This window comes from Corvus kubaryi, unplaced genomic scaffold (assembly GCF_017639235.1).
Source record: "Corvus kubaryi isolate FWS band 111438036 unplaced genomic scaffold, C.kubaryi_AGA036_p1.0 133, whole genome shotgun sequence".
NCBI lineage: Eukaryota > Metazoa > Chordata > Aves > Passeriformes > Corvidae > Corvus > Corvus kubaryi.
In genome coordinates this window covers 12,597,377-12,612,523 of record NW_024580667.1, presented here as the reverse complement: position 1 = coordinate 12,612,523, position 15,147 = coordinate 12,597,377, and the positions used below count along the sequence as shown (strand labels likewise).

The following is a 15,147-nucleotide window of genomic DNA, read 5'->3' as shown; positions in this document are numbered from 1 at the left end:
GTTACTAAACATTAATGAGAATTTTTTCTAAGTAAAAGGTTCAAAACCTTTACTCCAGGAAGAATCATAAAACTTTTCCAATTGTTACTTTTTCTTTCACCTCTGTTTAAATGACTCTTTATAGTGCCTTGGAACTGAGAGAAATAGGGCCCTAGGAGGTCAATATATGACATAAATTCGAAATCCATATTTTTCATATAACAGCCTCTCATGTTAAATATTTGAGCTCTTGCCCAAGGATCTGATCTGAAACATTCATGTGGAAGCTTAACATAAGGAGAAAAGCTACTTCTGATGGGGCCTTATTTGCAAGTTATTTGAAGTTCTATTAATTTCAGGTAGTACCTTTAATTATACCAGAGAAAGGAAATGCAAAGCTTATAGCAGGGATATTTATAGCTTCATGAAGATGCTCACCAGTGAACATACACTTTATTCTTTAATATGCAGGTGAAAGAAGAAGGATGAGCTTCAGAAATTCTGGTCTTGCTGCTAGCTATGCCAGATTGCTTTGTGGGATGTGAGAATTGACGCTGCACAGTTACGTTGGCAATGGGGATGTTCTTACTTCAGTAGCACAGTTTGGAATACTTTATTTGTGTTTCTAGCATGTGAATTACAAATACAATCCAATGGACTGTGATGATCTTAATGTAGCAATGCAACTCAAAGAATAATGATCCAGAGAAAGTAATACCTCTGAGGTTACTAGTCTTGATAAGATTTCTGAAATGTACCTTAAAAACATGTGCATGCATAAAAGTTTGTGCATGCAAAAATAAAACATACAGACAGAAGGGCTGCAAAGTTAAGTAACTTGGGTGGAATTAATCTCACCCACTGTTTCAGTGCTTAGGTCTTGCATAACCAATCTCCCTCATTTATGTAAGTTGAGAGAGTCCAAAATCCGAAAAGCAACTCTTACCATCTGGAAATTATTAAAATCAGTAACCTTCTGGCCAAATCTTCTCTCCCTCCCCTGGTTTTACTAACTGTGGGGAAAGCCTTGAAAAATCACAGTGAGTATCTAACTCTTAGCTGGCTAAAGCTAAGTGAGATAGACTCAGGAAATATTTGGCGTTTTCTGTAGATTCACTTAAGTCTTTTTGAACACAGAATATAATTGTTCTCAGTTTGTATTTAGCCTTGGAGGTTGCTGTTTCTATTTTAGGCCTGGAGAAGGGCTTCAGTTTCTTTTGCATACACCAGTATTTCCAATGAAAGAATGCTACCTTTTCCCCTCAAATACTGCCTTGCTTATATACACTGTGATAAACTTACTTTGCCCCCCCCCCCCCCCCTAATTTTCTAGACTTCTTCAAATACAAAATTCATCATGGAACACCATATGGATACCCACGCAGTTGTCACACAGCTGTCAGCTTCTAGTATTTGAGATGGCATAGCTAGTAACCTGTTGCCTTCATCCCCCGTGCATACCAGAACACTGTGGAATGAGACTCATCTGTGGTTTTAGTGGGTTTGCAGCTATTTCTGAATTCTCACCATTCCTCTGCTTTCAGTTAAATTGGGTTCCACTAAAATTTTAATGTTCACAGATTCATTTATTTGTTATGCTGGTTTTAACACTAGCTTCTGAGTCGAGGTGCCTTACCCCAGTTCTCTTTTCAAATCTGTTTTCAGGCTGCATTTGTCTGCTTTTATTTCCCAGTTTCTTTAGCCTATATTTTCCCTGGCCCTTAACTCTTCACTCTGCACTTTTTTGTCCTCACTCCTTTATTTCCACATGTATGTTCAGCTTCTCAAGTTAGCTAAATTACCATGCAACTTGTGTAGAGGCAGCCCTCCTGTTCCTCCAACCTCTGCAGCAGTGATCAGGAGGTGTTTGAGGTATGAATTTTGCCTGCTGTCTTTCTTTTAAGCAGTTTGGAATAAATTTTAATCTTAATGCTATTCTATGAAGAAGAGAAATTCTCTAAAAGGAATGCACTTTTAGATGCTCGACAGAGAAAAACGGCAGTTTTCTTAGGAGGCAAGATTTTCTCTCATTATCCAGAGAGTGCACTGTATAATCTCAGACAAGAAAAGCCTTTCTTTCTCTGCAAACCTGAATGTGGAAACTTTGAGAAGAAATGAAGAATACCGAGGAGTTGTTGCAGCCATTTGCACATGAGAGTTGCTAAAGTTAGGGCAAGCCATGTCTGTGCTTCTGCAGCATGGAAATGCCAGCAGCTGCTGCTGTTTATGTGCTTTTCCTTCAGCAGTGAGAGGGACAGGGGTTTTTTTACTAAGATAATGTTAAACCAAGTAAACTAAGTTTGAGAAATCTTCTGTTGTAGCTTGCACACTAAAACTAAAATTTAGTTGGTATGTAAAAATTGTTAATATAGAATTAATAGTGGTACTTCATGATGGATGGATGGATGGATGGATGGATGGATAGATGAATACAGACATTTCAGGAAAGATGGGCTCAAAAGAAAGAGGGGTGAAGTTTCCCTTTGTGGGAAAGAGTGTCTCAGATATATGGTGGTATTTTCTGGGATGGTGTGACAGCCCACTTTTAAGGAAAAAGTGGGTCCTCACAGATGGATAGCAGTTGAGACGCTGTGGTTGAGAGTTAGAGGGGAGATGAGAAACTATGGCATTGTATTGGGACTTTGTTGTACACCACCTGATCAAAGTGAAGAAATGGGCAAAGCCTTCTTTAAACAGTTGATGTCATTTCTGGAACACTTGTTTTTCAGGGGGGAACTCTGATGCTTTTTTTCAGGGGGGGATTTAACTTCCCTGGCATTTCCTGGACAGGCAGTGTGGTGGGATGTAAGCAGTCCCAAAGATTTCTGGAGGGTGTCAGGGAAGCTTTCTTGATTCAGGTGATGGAAAGACCAGCCAGATTATTATAATAATTGGCTACGGTGTTTGCAAAATAGTGGAGTTCAAGATCATGAGTATATTGAGCAGAAAATGTTAAGAAAGTACACACCTTGAACAGAGAGTCTTCAAAAAACTGGTAGGTGGGGATTTCATGGGAGGCAGCTCTAAAAAGCCCCTCTGACAATCCCATGTGAGTGTTGTAGATACCTCAGCAATCTTAAATGCTACTAGATGCCCATGTTTGGGCTACTGAATCATGACTTGAGTGACTGATCAATGTAGAGCTCTTAGAAGCTTGGAAACACAACTCACATACAGGCATCTGAATTTAGAGGTCTTTATCTGAAACTGAATTCCATCTGAAGAGTTTCAGCCTCAGGAACCTGCTTGACAAGTTTTCCTTTGGTTCACAGTAGGTCTTGTTTTACAAATTAAAGAAAATGCCTGTGAGATTGCTGATGAGAAAAAAGACAACCCCCCAAAAATTTAAAATGTGAAAGTACCAGATAAAAAATAAATTGTATCCACTGCAGAAATAAAGACTTCAAAACTTAAAGCTTGAGGTGTGATAAACGTCAGAAGTTCAGCCAATCATGATGAAACTATTTTGACTCTCAGACTTAAAATGACAATACTGAGGACTTCTTTAAAAAACCAACCAACCAACCAAAATAAGTATTTTCCAGTAAGTTCTACTTACTCATGAGTTACAAGGTGCCCAGGAAAGGAGCACTGCATTATAATAACAGAAAGTTAGGAAATACAATGTAATTATAAATGTCTTGTTGACCTTTGCATTTATGGAGTTAGTGATATCTTAGAGGTAGTAAAGTTTGCCTTTCTACATTCTCTGCATTGTTATCACTTGTATTCCAAGTGTTAAGATTATGCTATAAAAAGTAATTAAATAATGCTGGTATCTGCCAATGCAGTATTATGCTATTTATAAATAGCTTTCATTTTCACAATTTCCAGTGTTAACAGCCCAAAAAAAACCCTGAACAAATAGAACTGGAAGAAGACTGAGGTTTGAAACTGAAATTACTATTATTGACATTTCAGCATAGGAAGAATTTTATAGACATTTACTGAATTTGGTTTCTGTTTTATATCCATGGTTTGGATTAAGCAATACTGTCAAATTGTAAAATTATATGGTATGGTGCTACAACAGAATGAAATGAAACCCAGATTATTTTTAAAAATTGCCACAGTAGTACTAGTTTATCAAGAAAAGCTAGAATAGCTACATTTATAGTATTTAAAAGCTGTTTTTTTATTCCAGATCCTTTTCATTATATTATTGTACGCATTATTTGGGGAAATGTATTTACTTTCTTTCTTGGAGAAAATTGTGAATAAATACGAAAAATCCTCTTGGAACAATGGAAGTTTTGATGCTAACCACTATCATCAGCCTGCTAGTTAGTAGAAAATACTGAGTGGGTTCTCTTCCTTTCAAGTGTTCTTTTTAGGGTAGTATTTACACCCTAAATTAGTAGAGTGCAAGCTCTTGAAGAATGTAAAATGCATCCTTTGTAGTGCATGCCTTAGGATTCAGGTGTGCCTCTTCATAACTGTTCAAAGCAGAATCAGCTACAGCAGGTTGCTCCAAATCTTATCCTTGTGGATTTTGAATACCTTGAAGGCTCTTCAGAAAATCCCTAGTAATGGGGACATTCAAAATTGGCAGAAGTGCCTTCCAGCCCCAGCTGTCCTGTGAGCCTGTAAACTTCCTGCAGTCTGGAGAGTCCCTGGCATCAGCATCAGTGTCACTTGAGCCTGCCACTGGGGCTGGAGCCCCAGTCTGGCAGTCCATGGATACAGATGGGCCACTCATTTGGCTTACAGATTTGTCTGGTAATTGTATCAGAAATGCCTGCTGTTTATGACTCCCTTATACTACACTTGATTTAAAACAAATAAGTAAGACTGGTAATGCAAGCATTGCCTGTGACATCTGAACAAACAGTAAAGTTGTTGCAAGTGTTTCTGAAGGACATAGATAAATCAGAGAAACTGCTTCAATCTGCATTCATTTAAAAAAAAAAAGTCTCTTTCCCGCATTACCTGCACTTACTGGACATTTCCTGTCAAACTTGTAGCTCAAGGTTTCAGCCTTTTCTTGTGCTTCTTTCCCCAGTGGAATAGCTGAGGTTATATAGCTGTTCCCCTTGAAAATCTTCTAGTGGGTCTAGAGTGGTTTAAGCTTTCCTTAGTCCTCTTGTTCTTCCTCAGCCAGGAGACAGTGTGGCGATCTTAAAATGGCATGTCAAGTATGGAACTCTTTGTTCTGTTAGGAGTCTTCCTCTGCACTTAGATGTTAGTAAATAACATTCTGCTTTCAAGAGATAGAAAATTGATTTGTGGTGATTCACTCTAGTGCTTCTTCTCAAGTGAACTCTAAAATACATATATTAGAAAAATTCTAAGCAATTTTCCAGTAAATAAAGGCATTGTGATAACTCAGACGTACTGTTCTGTCATTATTTACCAAAGACTCTGTCTCTTCCTAAAAATAAATAGGATTTTTAGATTAGGAAGTAATTTCCTGAAAGTTCTCCTATGCTAAGAGTTATATTGCTTAGATAAATCAAGTGTGGGGGTTTTAGCTGAAAAACAGAAGAATTGCAATTTTCTCGAGGGAGAAATGTAAGATTGAAACAGTGAAGCACCTCTTGAGGGAACTTCTCCGGAGCTTTTTAGGTGTAGAAGAAGACATAGTATGCTATGACTTGCACTTTGTATTGTGAAACCATTTGAAAAAAGGAATGGCATCATCTTGCACATCTCTCTTTTTCTACAGAGAATATTTTATGGTACTCCACTAGATTTTGAAAGTAATTGCCAGCAAAATTGCCAGCACATAATATCAGAAGTGTTGAGACAACAGGAAGCTGTGTTCTAGTCTGTTAGTACTGTCCAAAGGTGGTAGTGTTTTAAGGCAGAATAGAAATGGAGTCAGGACAGTGTCCAGGCAATGCCTCAAGGACCTGACATAATTGCAGGTAATGATGCCTGTGACCTCTCAGAACGTGCATTGCTTGGCTTAGTTTAAAAACTTTCGTAATGACAAATGTCCCATTTGTGATACATTGATCTGACTAAAATGCTGTTATTTTCTGTTCTTGTTTTGAGAGTAACTTTTAAAAAAAAACCCTGCCAAATAATTTTTCAAAGCTTCATTTTAAGCAACTCATGAAAAATGCTTTACCATCTTGTAATTGTTTTCTGGGCTTTTGTTGCCTCGTGGCTGACTGCTTAATGTTCTGTGATTTTGCTAGAATCACAAGTATTGAAAAATCTGTTCTAAATACTTTAATGTTGTAGAACATAATAATGTTTATGCAAGTCAAAGTAAAACTGGACTACTTTGTTCTGAAAACACATTAGCCATCGGATATGTTTGGCTAAATTTCGGTGATCTTTTTAATGTGTGTCTTTGTTGTGGGAAACTCAATTGTATAAATGTAATAATGGAGCTATGAGGATCAAACTAGGTTCTTGCTCACTTCTAAATAATTTCTATGACATGTAAATATTCTCTGTGAGTAGAGAATGCGATTGATTTAACTTTTTCTAACAGAAGTTGAGTTTGGGCCTAAACAGCCTCACACTTGTACAGATAGAAATCATGAGCTAATCACAGAACATGCCATATCATATTTTAACGTGTCACTTAATATATCAGCATAAAACTCTGATGTGATGTACTAGATAGTGCTTGAGCAGCACCAGCTGAGTAAAGGCAGCAGTATTCTGCTTGTGTATGGGATGTGCTCAGTATTGACTACTGCTATCTCTGTTCATGTTGTTGATATTTATACACATTTGTTCTTTCAGTTGCTTAAAAATTCCATGCTTGAGAAATTCTTGTAATCATATAGGGTGAGGCAGTAAAATTATAGGTGAATGATGTAGCTTTCAGAAGGTTGGAATCTTATCTATTTTTCAAGAATCTTGTTGTGTACCTATGCTTTGTGTCAGATTTTCCATGATGTGCAAAAGAAAAAAGGAAAAAAAGTCCTAACAGAAACCTTTGAAATAAAATAGGGACAAATATTTGAAGAGATTTTTTTTTTGCAACATGACATTTTCAAGAGTAGGCTATGGTTTCTCTTTCCAGACAATAATGGTTGTAGTTCTAAGATCTTGATTTAGGGTAAGCAGCATCGTGTTCCTTGAGTATTCCCATCAAAGATCTTTCAAGAAAACAACAGAGATACATTACTCTGCTGTTCTGACACTTGTCTTGTGCCACATATAATTACATATAATAAAGGTGACTTATGTAATATAAATTTTGGAGAGACAGTGGGAAAACAGAGGGTCTCTGTCCTTTAAATGGTTTTGAATTAGAAACTCTTCTAGTTTGATAGTGGTGACAGGAAACACCAGCTATGACAATCTTGCGAGGAAACCTCAGGGAGAAACTTGTGGGTGGGAAGGAGCATAGCAGTGAGAATGCTCAGCTCTCATAGCCATACTCTCCTCTCATCTGTGGTTAAATGGGCAGAGGGTAAAGCGTGTGTTTTCTCCAGAGGCAATTCCCACGCTTATTTTGAGGTATAGGAAAGGACTGAGCCCTAATATGAAGTGATTTTTCTCTCCAGGGCTGGAGGTACCCTTTTCCCACGAACAGGTATCTCGTTCCTGTTCCTCTCTATCACTATATTTATATGTGAAGGAAGAACAGAAATGTTTGTCTTAGCCTTATTAAAAGGTATTAGCAGGTTTGTACATGAAGAGATATATTTTGCCTCTTTTTAGACACGTGGTCATGTAGTCTGAATAACGCCTTTCTGTACATCCTTAACTTCTACACAAAGTCTTTTCAGTAACATTCATCTGTTGTTGCATGTTTAATTGTAAAACAGTGTTCTTTCTGTAGTTTTAGAACATAGAATGTTTATAATATACATGCTTAATAATCAGAGGTAATGCCAGTGTTATGAGAGATTTGACTTCTGTGTTTGCAAATTTGCTGTTGTTGTAAAGTGAAATATGGAGGCCGTATTTTTTTTATTAGAACGTGGTAATGAGATGCTTAGTAATAAATGTAGCTGAGTGAAGCAAAATTACAGCTAAGCAAACTCAAATTTTCCTGCTTCATAATATAAGCTGGTAGTAGTAAGTAGTAGAGATCAGAAAGGATTATGTGAGTTTTTTCTTTCTTTGACATTCACTGAAGTCAAACATTGAATCAACTAGACCAGCTTATCTACCTAGATGATACATTCAATTGTCAATGACAATTTTCATGCTAGGAGTTGGATACTGAGCTATTGCATAAGAAGGTTTCCACAATCAGGCTGAACATTGTTTTCGGTACTGTTCTGCTTCGTAGTACAGTCTTGAAAAAATACCCCTTGAAATGCAAAAATAAATATTTTAATGAATGACGGTTCTATTCTGGAGAATTCCAATTTGGCCTGGTTTTGAAATGCAGAAAACCAGATCCACAAAAGTGCTCAGATTTCCAAAATGTCTTTTAAGTAAATGTTTAAGTCACAAAGTCCAAATTCAATCTATAAAGAACCTTTCAGATTTGCCCAGGAGTCTGAATTATCACTGTTGAATTTCTTCATTCCTCAAAACTGTGTTTTTCTTTGTATCCCCCATTCTGTCCATCTTCTCAGGGCTCAGCAATGTGGTGTCTGTGTGCTTTGCACCAAGTGGCTGTCAGTACTTGTTTGAAACTTATTTGAATCAGAATTGCTGTCTGTATGAGGATGCATTTTATAGCTCCTGTATTTCTTTCAGTGCACTTAGCTATTGCTTTGAGAATAAAAACACAGACTTTTTATGGTAGCTGGAACATCTAAAATTTTTTCTTTTACTTCATGTGAAATAGGCATGTAATACTAATGGATAAATTTGGTTCATCTGCAAAGTGGTGTATGCATGCTGTCTAAACATAGGCATATTACAGTCAGCAGAGGCTTTTGAGGGCAATTATAGTGTTCCTTTTCTGAAAAATCTTTCAGAGGCTTAATTAGCCAGAACACCTACCAGTAGATACCAGAAGTCAAATAAACTAAATTTACTCACCCTCTTAATGTTCCTTCATAGTCCTAGTAACTATTACTATTATTGCTAGAGTTAGAATTAATAAATATAACAATACTGTAACTCAGTAGTAGAAATATAATTAGTAAAATAGATTGTTCAGTTTGAGACCATTCTTTCCAGGTGCTTTTATTTTAATTGGGATCAGGTATTTTACAGGTTCATGTGTTACAGTGACTTGAAATGAAAAATGGAGTAAATGTTTGTGTTACTCAATAACTGGCTACGCACATGTCTTCAGGTGCTCCAGAGGGGCTTCATTTTTATTGCTGTCCTCCAATCTGGCCTTTGTATGCTATTAATAGTGGGATGTTGTTGGTTTGGGTTTTTTTTTTTTAACTGTAGTGTTTAGTGAAGGCATGTAAGGTAGATCTAGCTCATCAAGTACCCAGGTAGCCTCCTGCCTGTCTGCTCACAAGCCCTTACTCTGTGACTTTAAGGCTTCCTCCACGTCCTGTTGCTAAAGTTCAGTTACTGCATCGTTGTATGAACAGACCTGAACTAGGCTACATTTGTTGGCAATGTTTTGTCCATGTGCTAAATGCATTCCTGCTCACACAACAAGAGAGAACCTTAGGAGAAAAATGTGACCTATGATTTGATGAGTAGAGAATGCTAGAGGAATGCACAGGCAGGTGGACATTAGGAAGTCACCACTTATGACTGTACAGTAAGCATGGTTGAACACTGCCAAATACAGTTACTGATTCCTGTTTTGGGTAGGTTTCCCTAAAGGTGACAAATTTTTAAAAGGAGGCACAGAAAAGCTACTTTCCTAATACTGTATTCTTCGTGGGTATTTGAACTTTGAAGCCCAAAAGCTTTTGGCAGCCAAAATCACAGGTCTTACTATAAGCCTTAGCCACATACTGGCACAGTATTTTCATTTCACCTCATAAAGATAAGCACCCATATTCATACTGTGGTCACATAAAAGATTATTAGAACTTCAGAATAACTAGGAAACAAGACTCCCAGGAAAAACACTTCTGAAAATTTCACTGGTATATATTACAAGGTGTTTAAATATGAACTTTTGGCATTTAACTGTGTTGCTTTTTTGCTGGGGTTCCTAATTGTGACATATCTGCTGCATGTGGGTTTGTATTGCACTTGGCCTGATCGCTGAAATATTTACCAGATTTTCAATTAATTTTTTTGCATTGTGAAATTCCTTTTGAATGCTTCTTTTTTTCTTCCTGTGATGCTCAGGGGGGAAAAAAAAAAGGCAAGAGAAAATGCACAACAAATCTTGCTCATTTCCATTTCTTTTCTTTTACAGGAGACACATGAAATTGTGGCTATCAAGAAATTCAAAGACAGTGAAGGTAACCTTTTCTGCTGCATGATCTTTAGTGTCAGTAACTATGTTGCTAATATCTCTCCAGTTAAAATGAGAAGTCTCATATAGCAAGATATGATTTTAAAAAGGTAATGATATATTAGCTCTGTGAATATTTAACGCACTTGATCTTTCATACCTTCCTAGAGCCTGCATTATACACTCTAATTAGATAACTACATTTATTTCTTGATGCATCTGTCTTAATGTGGCTGAGATTGTGGTGCTATACATGGTAGTAAGATCTACCGTTTGGAGATCGGATGTGATCAGAAAATGTAAAAAACTCCTCTTGTAATACTGACTTGCAGAGTCCTTGGGTTTTATAACCCTTCATCTGTGAGGGACGATCTAAATATCAGGGGAACTTGAAGTTGTAAATGGAGGCGATTGAAAGAAGTTGTTGAGAAATTCAGTCGCATGAAGATAAGTCTGGGAGCTCTCAAGGATCCATGGAGAGAGCTGGGTGGTGAGGCAGCAGCTCTGTCCTCACTTCAGTGGCCTTCAGTCTCCTCAGGAAACTTGCTCTTTGCCCCCTCACAGCAGACCCTGTGTACTCTGCAGCATTGCTGAGTTTACTGAGAGGGAGGAAGAGCCAACTTCTGCAAGGCTTAGTGTTGCTGGTAAAGAGGAAGTCAGGACACACAGAAATTATTCTGAGTGCTACACACACATGTACTTCACCCAACAGTAATAAACCCAAAGAACCTGGGTCTCTGACCCACGCTTGTTGGGGGACAGGGAATCACCATATCCTATCCTAGGCAACACTGGCAATCAACCATGAGAGCAGCTGTGTACCTTGTGTACATCGTAAGTCAGCCCTGAGCCCCAAAGGGCTGCACAAAGAGATGGAGAAGTGTGAGGTGTGAGAGGAGTCATCCCAGTGTGATGCGATGCTGCTGTGGTTTGCCATGTACCGAGGCTTAGGCCGAAGGTTAGCAATGTTGTTTAAAGGAAAAGCAGTCACTATTTTGGCAAACTTTCTTTTTTGCTATTCCTATAGGATTGCTGGTGGCCATGAAGGTGGTGTTGGTTACAAGGGCTGTATTTTTCAAAGTCAGTTAGACACAGCAAAGTCTGATTTGCATCTTGTTTTGCACAGTGCGAACTCCGCTTGGCACATCGTTTTCCCAGACACTTGAAGAGTGTATTTGATAAATGTTTTAGCTCTGCTATTCAGAAATATGTTTTAAATCCCTGTAAAGGATGTAAAAGATAGTTTAATTGTGGTAACTATCTTGACCAGGTCATGAGAGTATCTCAGAATCACTTTTTGGAACTTGCTGTGGCTATTCAGTACAGATCCTAGGCAGTAAATCTCAGTATTAACCCCATAACAGGATTATTGTATTAGCTTGTCTACAAAAAAATGAAAACAAAAAATACAACACTGCTATTAGGTCTGGCTTTCCAAGGGTATTACATAACATCAGTTTACATGAGTGATGACTGCTTTTCAGATTTGTAGCTAGTTGTTTACGAGTTTCTGGAAATATGACAGAAGTTCTTTTGATGGATTTGATTCAGCCCATTTCACATCTGTCTTGTTAATATGGTAGTTCATTAGAAGTTTGAATATACTGTAATTGTTTCTATTGACATTTTTGTTTCACTGAATTTTTGCCGTTGTTTGACATATGAATACTAAATGTGCTGGAAAGTGACTGTCTTGTTATAGATGAGATTATGCAATCAGGCTGATGCAAGCCAACATCAAGCACTCAGTTTTAAAATGAAAAGATTTAGATTGCTCTAAATTATATATTTTTTAATCAAAACATTTGTGATTATAGTATTTTGTTTTCCTTTTCCCTCCTGCTGCACTTCAATTTTTTATTTTTCCCCTTTCTCTTCTGATGGTGATTAATGTGTTTGTGTGACCAGTGTTATTCGCTCTCCCCTGCAAACTTGTTTTTGCTTTTTTGCCTTGGAAAAACAATTTCTCTTCTTGTTGCTTCTTCCTCTGTCTCTAACTGTCTTTGTGGTACATGACCTGCAAATGTGATTTAGCTTCGAATTTATGCAAGCATTTCCCATTTAGTAACTCGGTGTTGTGGATAACAGTTCTATGAGATTAAGTATGCTGTTTCTATATGTGCATGAGCAGATGTACTGAATTAATGGTTTTAATTTTACTAAATGAAAAATAAAACCTAATATAGTCAGGTTTACTTCACATATCATTGCTAGTATCCTTTAGAACCTAGTTAGTTCAGGGCCCCTTAATGATAAGCAGTGTATGAAGCATTAGTGAAGTGCTCCTCCTTTCTTGAACACCTTTCAGACAACTAAATTAATTGTCAAATCAGTTAAATTAAAATTAAACTACATTGACAAAACAGTTAAATTTCTTGACTCCTCTGAATTAGATTCAAGACTTCGTTGCATCAATACTTATGCTACTTCCTTCTGTGGCTGCTACACTGGTCTGGTATTGCTGAATTTCCTTTGAAAGATGTGGGGAACGTACAGGACTTAAAAATCTGTGCTTCAGTCTTAAAATTTGTCATGGCTTTTGGAAAATAAAATTATTTCAGAATCAAATACATTTGTTTGGCACTGTTCAAAGATGAGCTTTGCATTCCAGTGTTTCTGCTGAGGACAACCTTCCCAGCGCTTTGTGTGTGTGATGTGTGTTTGTGGGGTAGAGCATGTACACAGAATATTTTTTTGAAGCATATTAGTTCCCTTCATAATAAAAAAAGATAAAAATGTAAATTATTTGTTTCTTATGACTTTTTCTGCCACAGAAAACCTTTCTGGTACTGATGGGAAACCTGTGAGGGTTATATAATAAGCACAGTCATCATTTACCTCTCTTCCAGTGCAGAAGTATGCAGACAACAGAAAGTCCACACTGGAAAACAAGCTGTAATGTCTAAACCCAGAGAATTTAATCAGGGGTTCAAAATAAATCGTTATAACACTTGTTACTTGGAGGGTTTGTTTTGTTTTTTAATCAGCTTATTCTGTCACTTCTACTTTGCACTCTAGAAAATGAAGAAGTCAAAGAAACCACTTTACGAGAGCTTAAAATGCTTCGCACTTTGAAACAGGAGAACATTGTGGAGCTGAAGGAAGCCTTCAGAAGAAGAGGAAAATTATATTTAGTTTTTGAATATGTGGAAAAGGTGAGTTGAGTTTGTAGTATCCTTGCCACAGTTAGATCATCAGCTTACTGAAAATGTCTTTAAAATTGCTTTTATTTTTAAAAATTAAGCTATCCTAATCTCTAAAGAGAAGCAGCAGAAACTTTAATACAGTATGAGCTGTAATTAGACATCTGTTGTGAGATGGCAACACTGACTGCTGTTGTTTTTATGTCGTGTTGGTATTTTTTTTTTTTTAAATTCTTCCATATGTGAACACCAACATGTTAAAAATTATGCAGACTGGAATATATATGACTTGAAGAAAAATTTCCATCTGAACTCTTTAATCCAGTTTAATTGTAAAGCTGTATAACTGTCCTGTGTTAGGTTGTGTAATGAGTGTTGACGTGGTCTTTCAAAACAAGATCATAGACTTTTGACCTTGGAATCTCTTTCAACTTTCTCCACCCTTCCCTGTTAAAAATAGGATTTGTTTGTGTATTTCTGTAACAAGGCCACTATCAATAGTTGCTTAGAGGGATTTGGCAAAGACCAGTGTCATTAACTCCAATCCTGACCTCATTTTGAAACTATTCCAAAATTTCCTTAGATTGGCCTACTAGTGCCAAGCATCCTGATCTGTTTCCAGAGAGAAACAACCTAGAGCAGATTGGTCTTTGTCATTTTTGCAACCTTCCTGATGAAGGTAGACCTTCCCTCTGAATTCTAACCCTATAGCGTTTCTTCATGGAAACAATGAGGTGGTATTCAGATACACAGAGTGAAAGAAAATGCAGGTTTAAATATGACTATAGCCTTCATGAGATACTGTTCTTTTGATTGCAATTTTCATTTCATATGCTGCCAGTGTGGTGTTGTAGTCTAGCTGAGTGCTAGTCCTCTGCAGTTAATTTTCTCTCATCGAGAAATTTCTCACCCTAAATGCTATGTCTCCTTTACCTCAAGTTGACAACTTATTCTGTCATATAACTTGACTACATAATGTGAGGTGACCTATATTAGCCCACAATTTGGCAGAAATCAGTTTTTGTTTTCACCAGCAGATCAGCAACTTCTAATGTGGTGGATCTTACTTAGATCCAACATTCAAAGCTTGACTTGTTTCACCCATGTTCCTTGTAATTGTTCCAGACACATGGAATGTCTTTGATCACACACCAACTTAGAACATACATTTAATTTTCTGTTATAGTTGACTTGGCTAAGTTATCTGTAGAAGTGGGTTGAAAGAGCAACATAAGTTAAAGATATTAATTGTTCTGATAAGGGTTATATATTCAAAAACTGGTTAATATTGGTAAAAACACCAGGCTGCAATATCTAGCATTAATTGCATCAGAATAAAAGAATTTTATGATAAAGGTAGGCATCATGTACAGTTTGTACATAATGTCATTTCTATATTAATGTTCACCTTTCTTTTCAGTTAAATTTTGAAGTCCATGGACATTTCTTATTTTCAAATACCTTAAGTAGTGTTACCCATAGTTTCTTTGAAGACTATGATGTTTCTGTCTTCTTTGGTTGAAGGGAGTAGAAAAAATTAAATAAAATTTGGTGGAATAGACTAATTTTTTGTTTAACTGGTAATGAGCACTTTGTATCCTTTGGGGAATCTTAACTCTGCAATACTGAAATCCAGATTACTTAAATTCACATTTAGTCTAATCTCCTTTATTCATCATCCCCTTAGTTAATGTCTTCATATAGGATTATGTCTTCCTGTGTTGATGCTATTATTTTGTTTTGTATTTGTAACACTAACTTCTTGACTTACTTACC

At 36.9% G+C, this 15,147-nt stretch overlaps 1 protein-coding gene across 7 annotated transcripts in view; it reads left to right on the top strand.

Annotated features, from left to right (window-relative positions):
* Positions 1-15,147, top strand: part of CDKL5 (cyclin dependent kinase like 5) — a 130,678-nt gene that overhangs the window by 64,958 nt on the left and 50,573 nt on the right. For all 7 annotated transcript variants that reach the window (XR_006017570.1, XM_042037017.1, XM_042037008.1 and 4 more), the window contains 2 exons: positions 10,190-10,235; positions 13,247-13,383. Coding sequence is in view for 6 of the 7 variants with exons in the window: in XM_042037017.1 (XP_041892951.1) it covers positions 10,190-10,235; positions 13,247-13,383 (183 nt within the window). In the remaining variant the exon portion in view is untranslated. The remainder of the gene's footprint in view (positions 1-10,189; positions 10,236-13,246; positions 13,384-15,147) is intronic.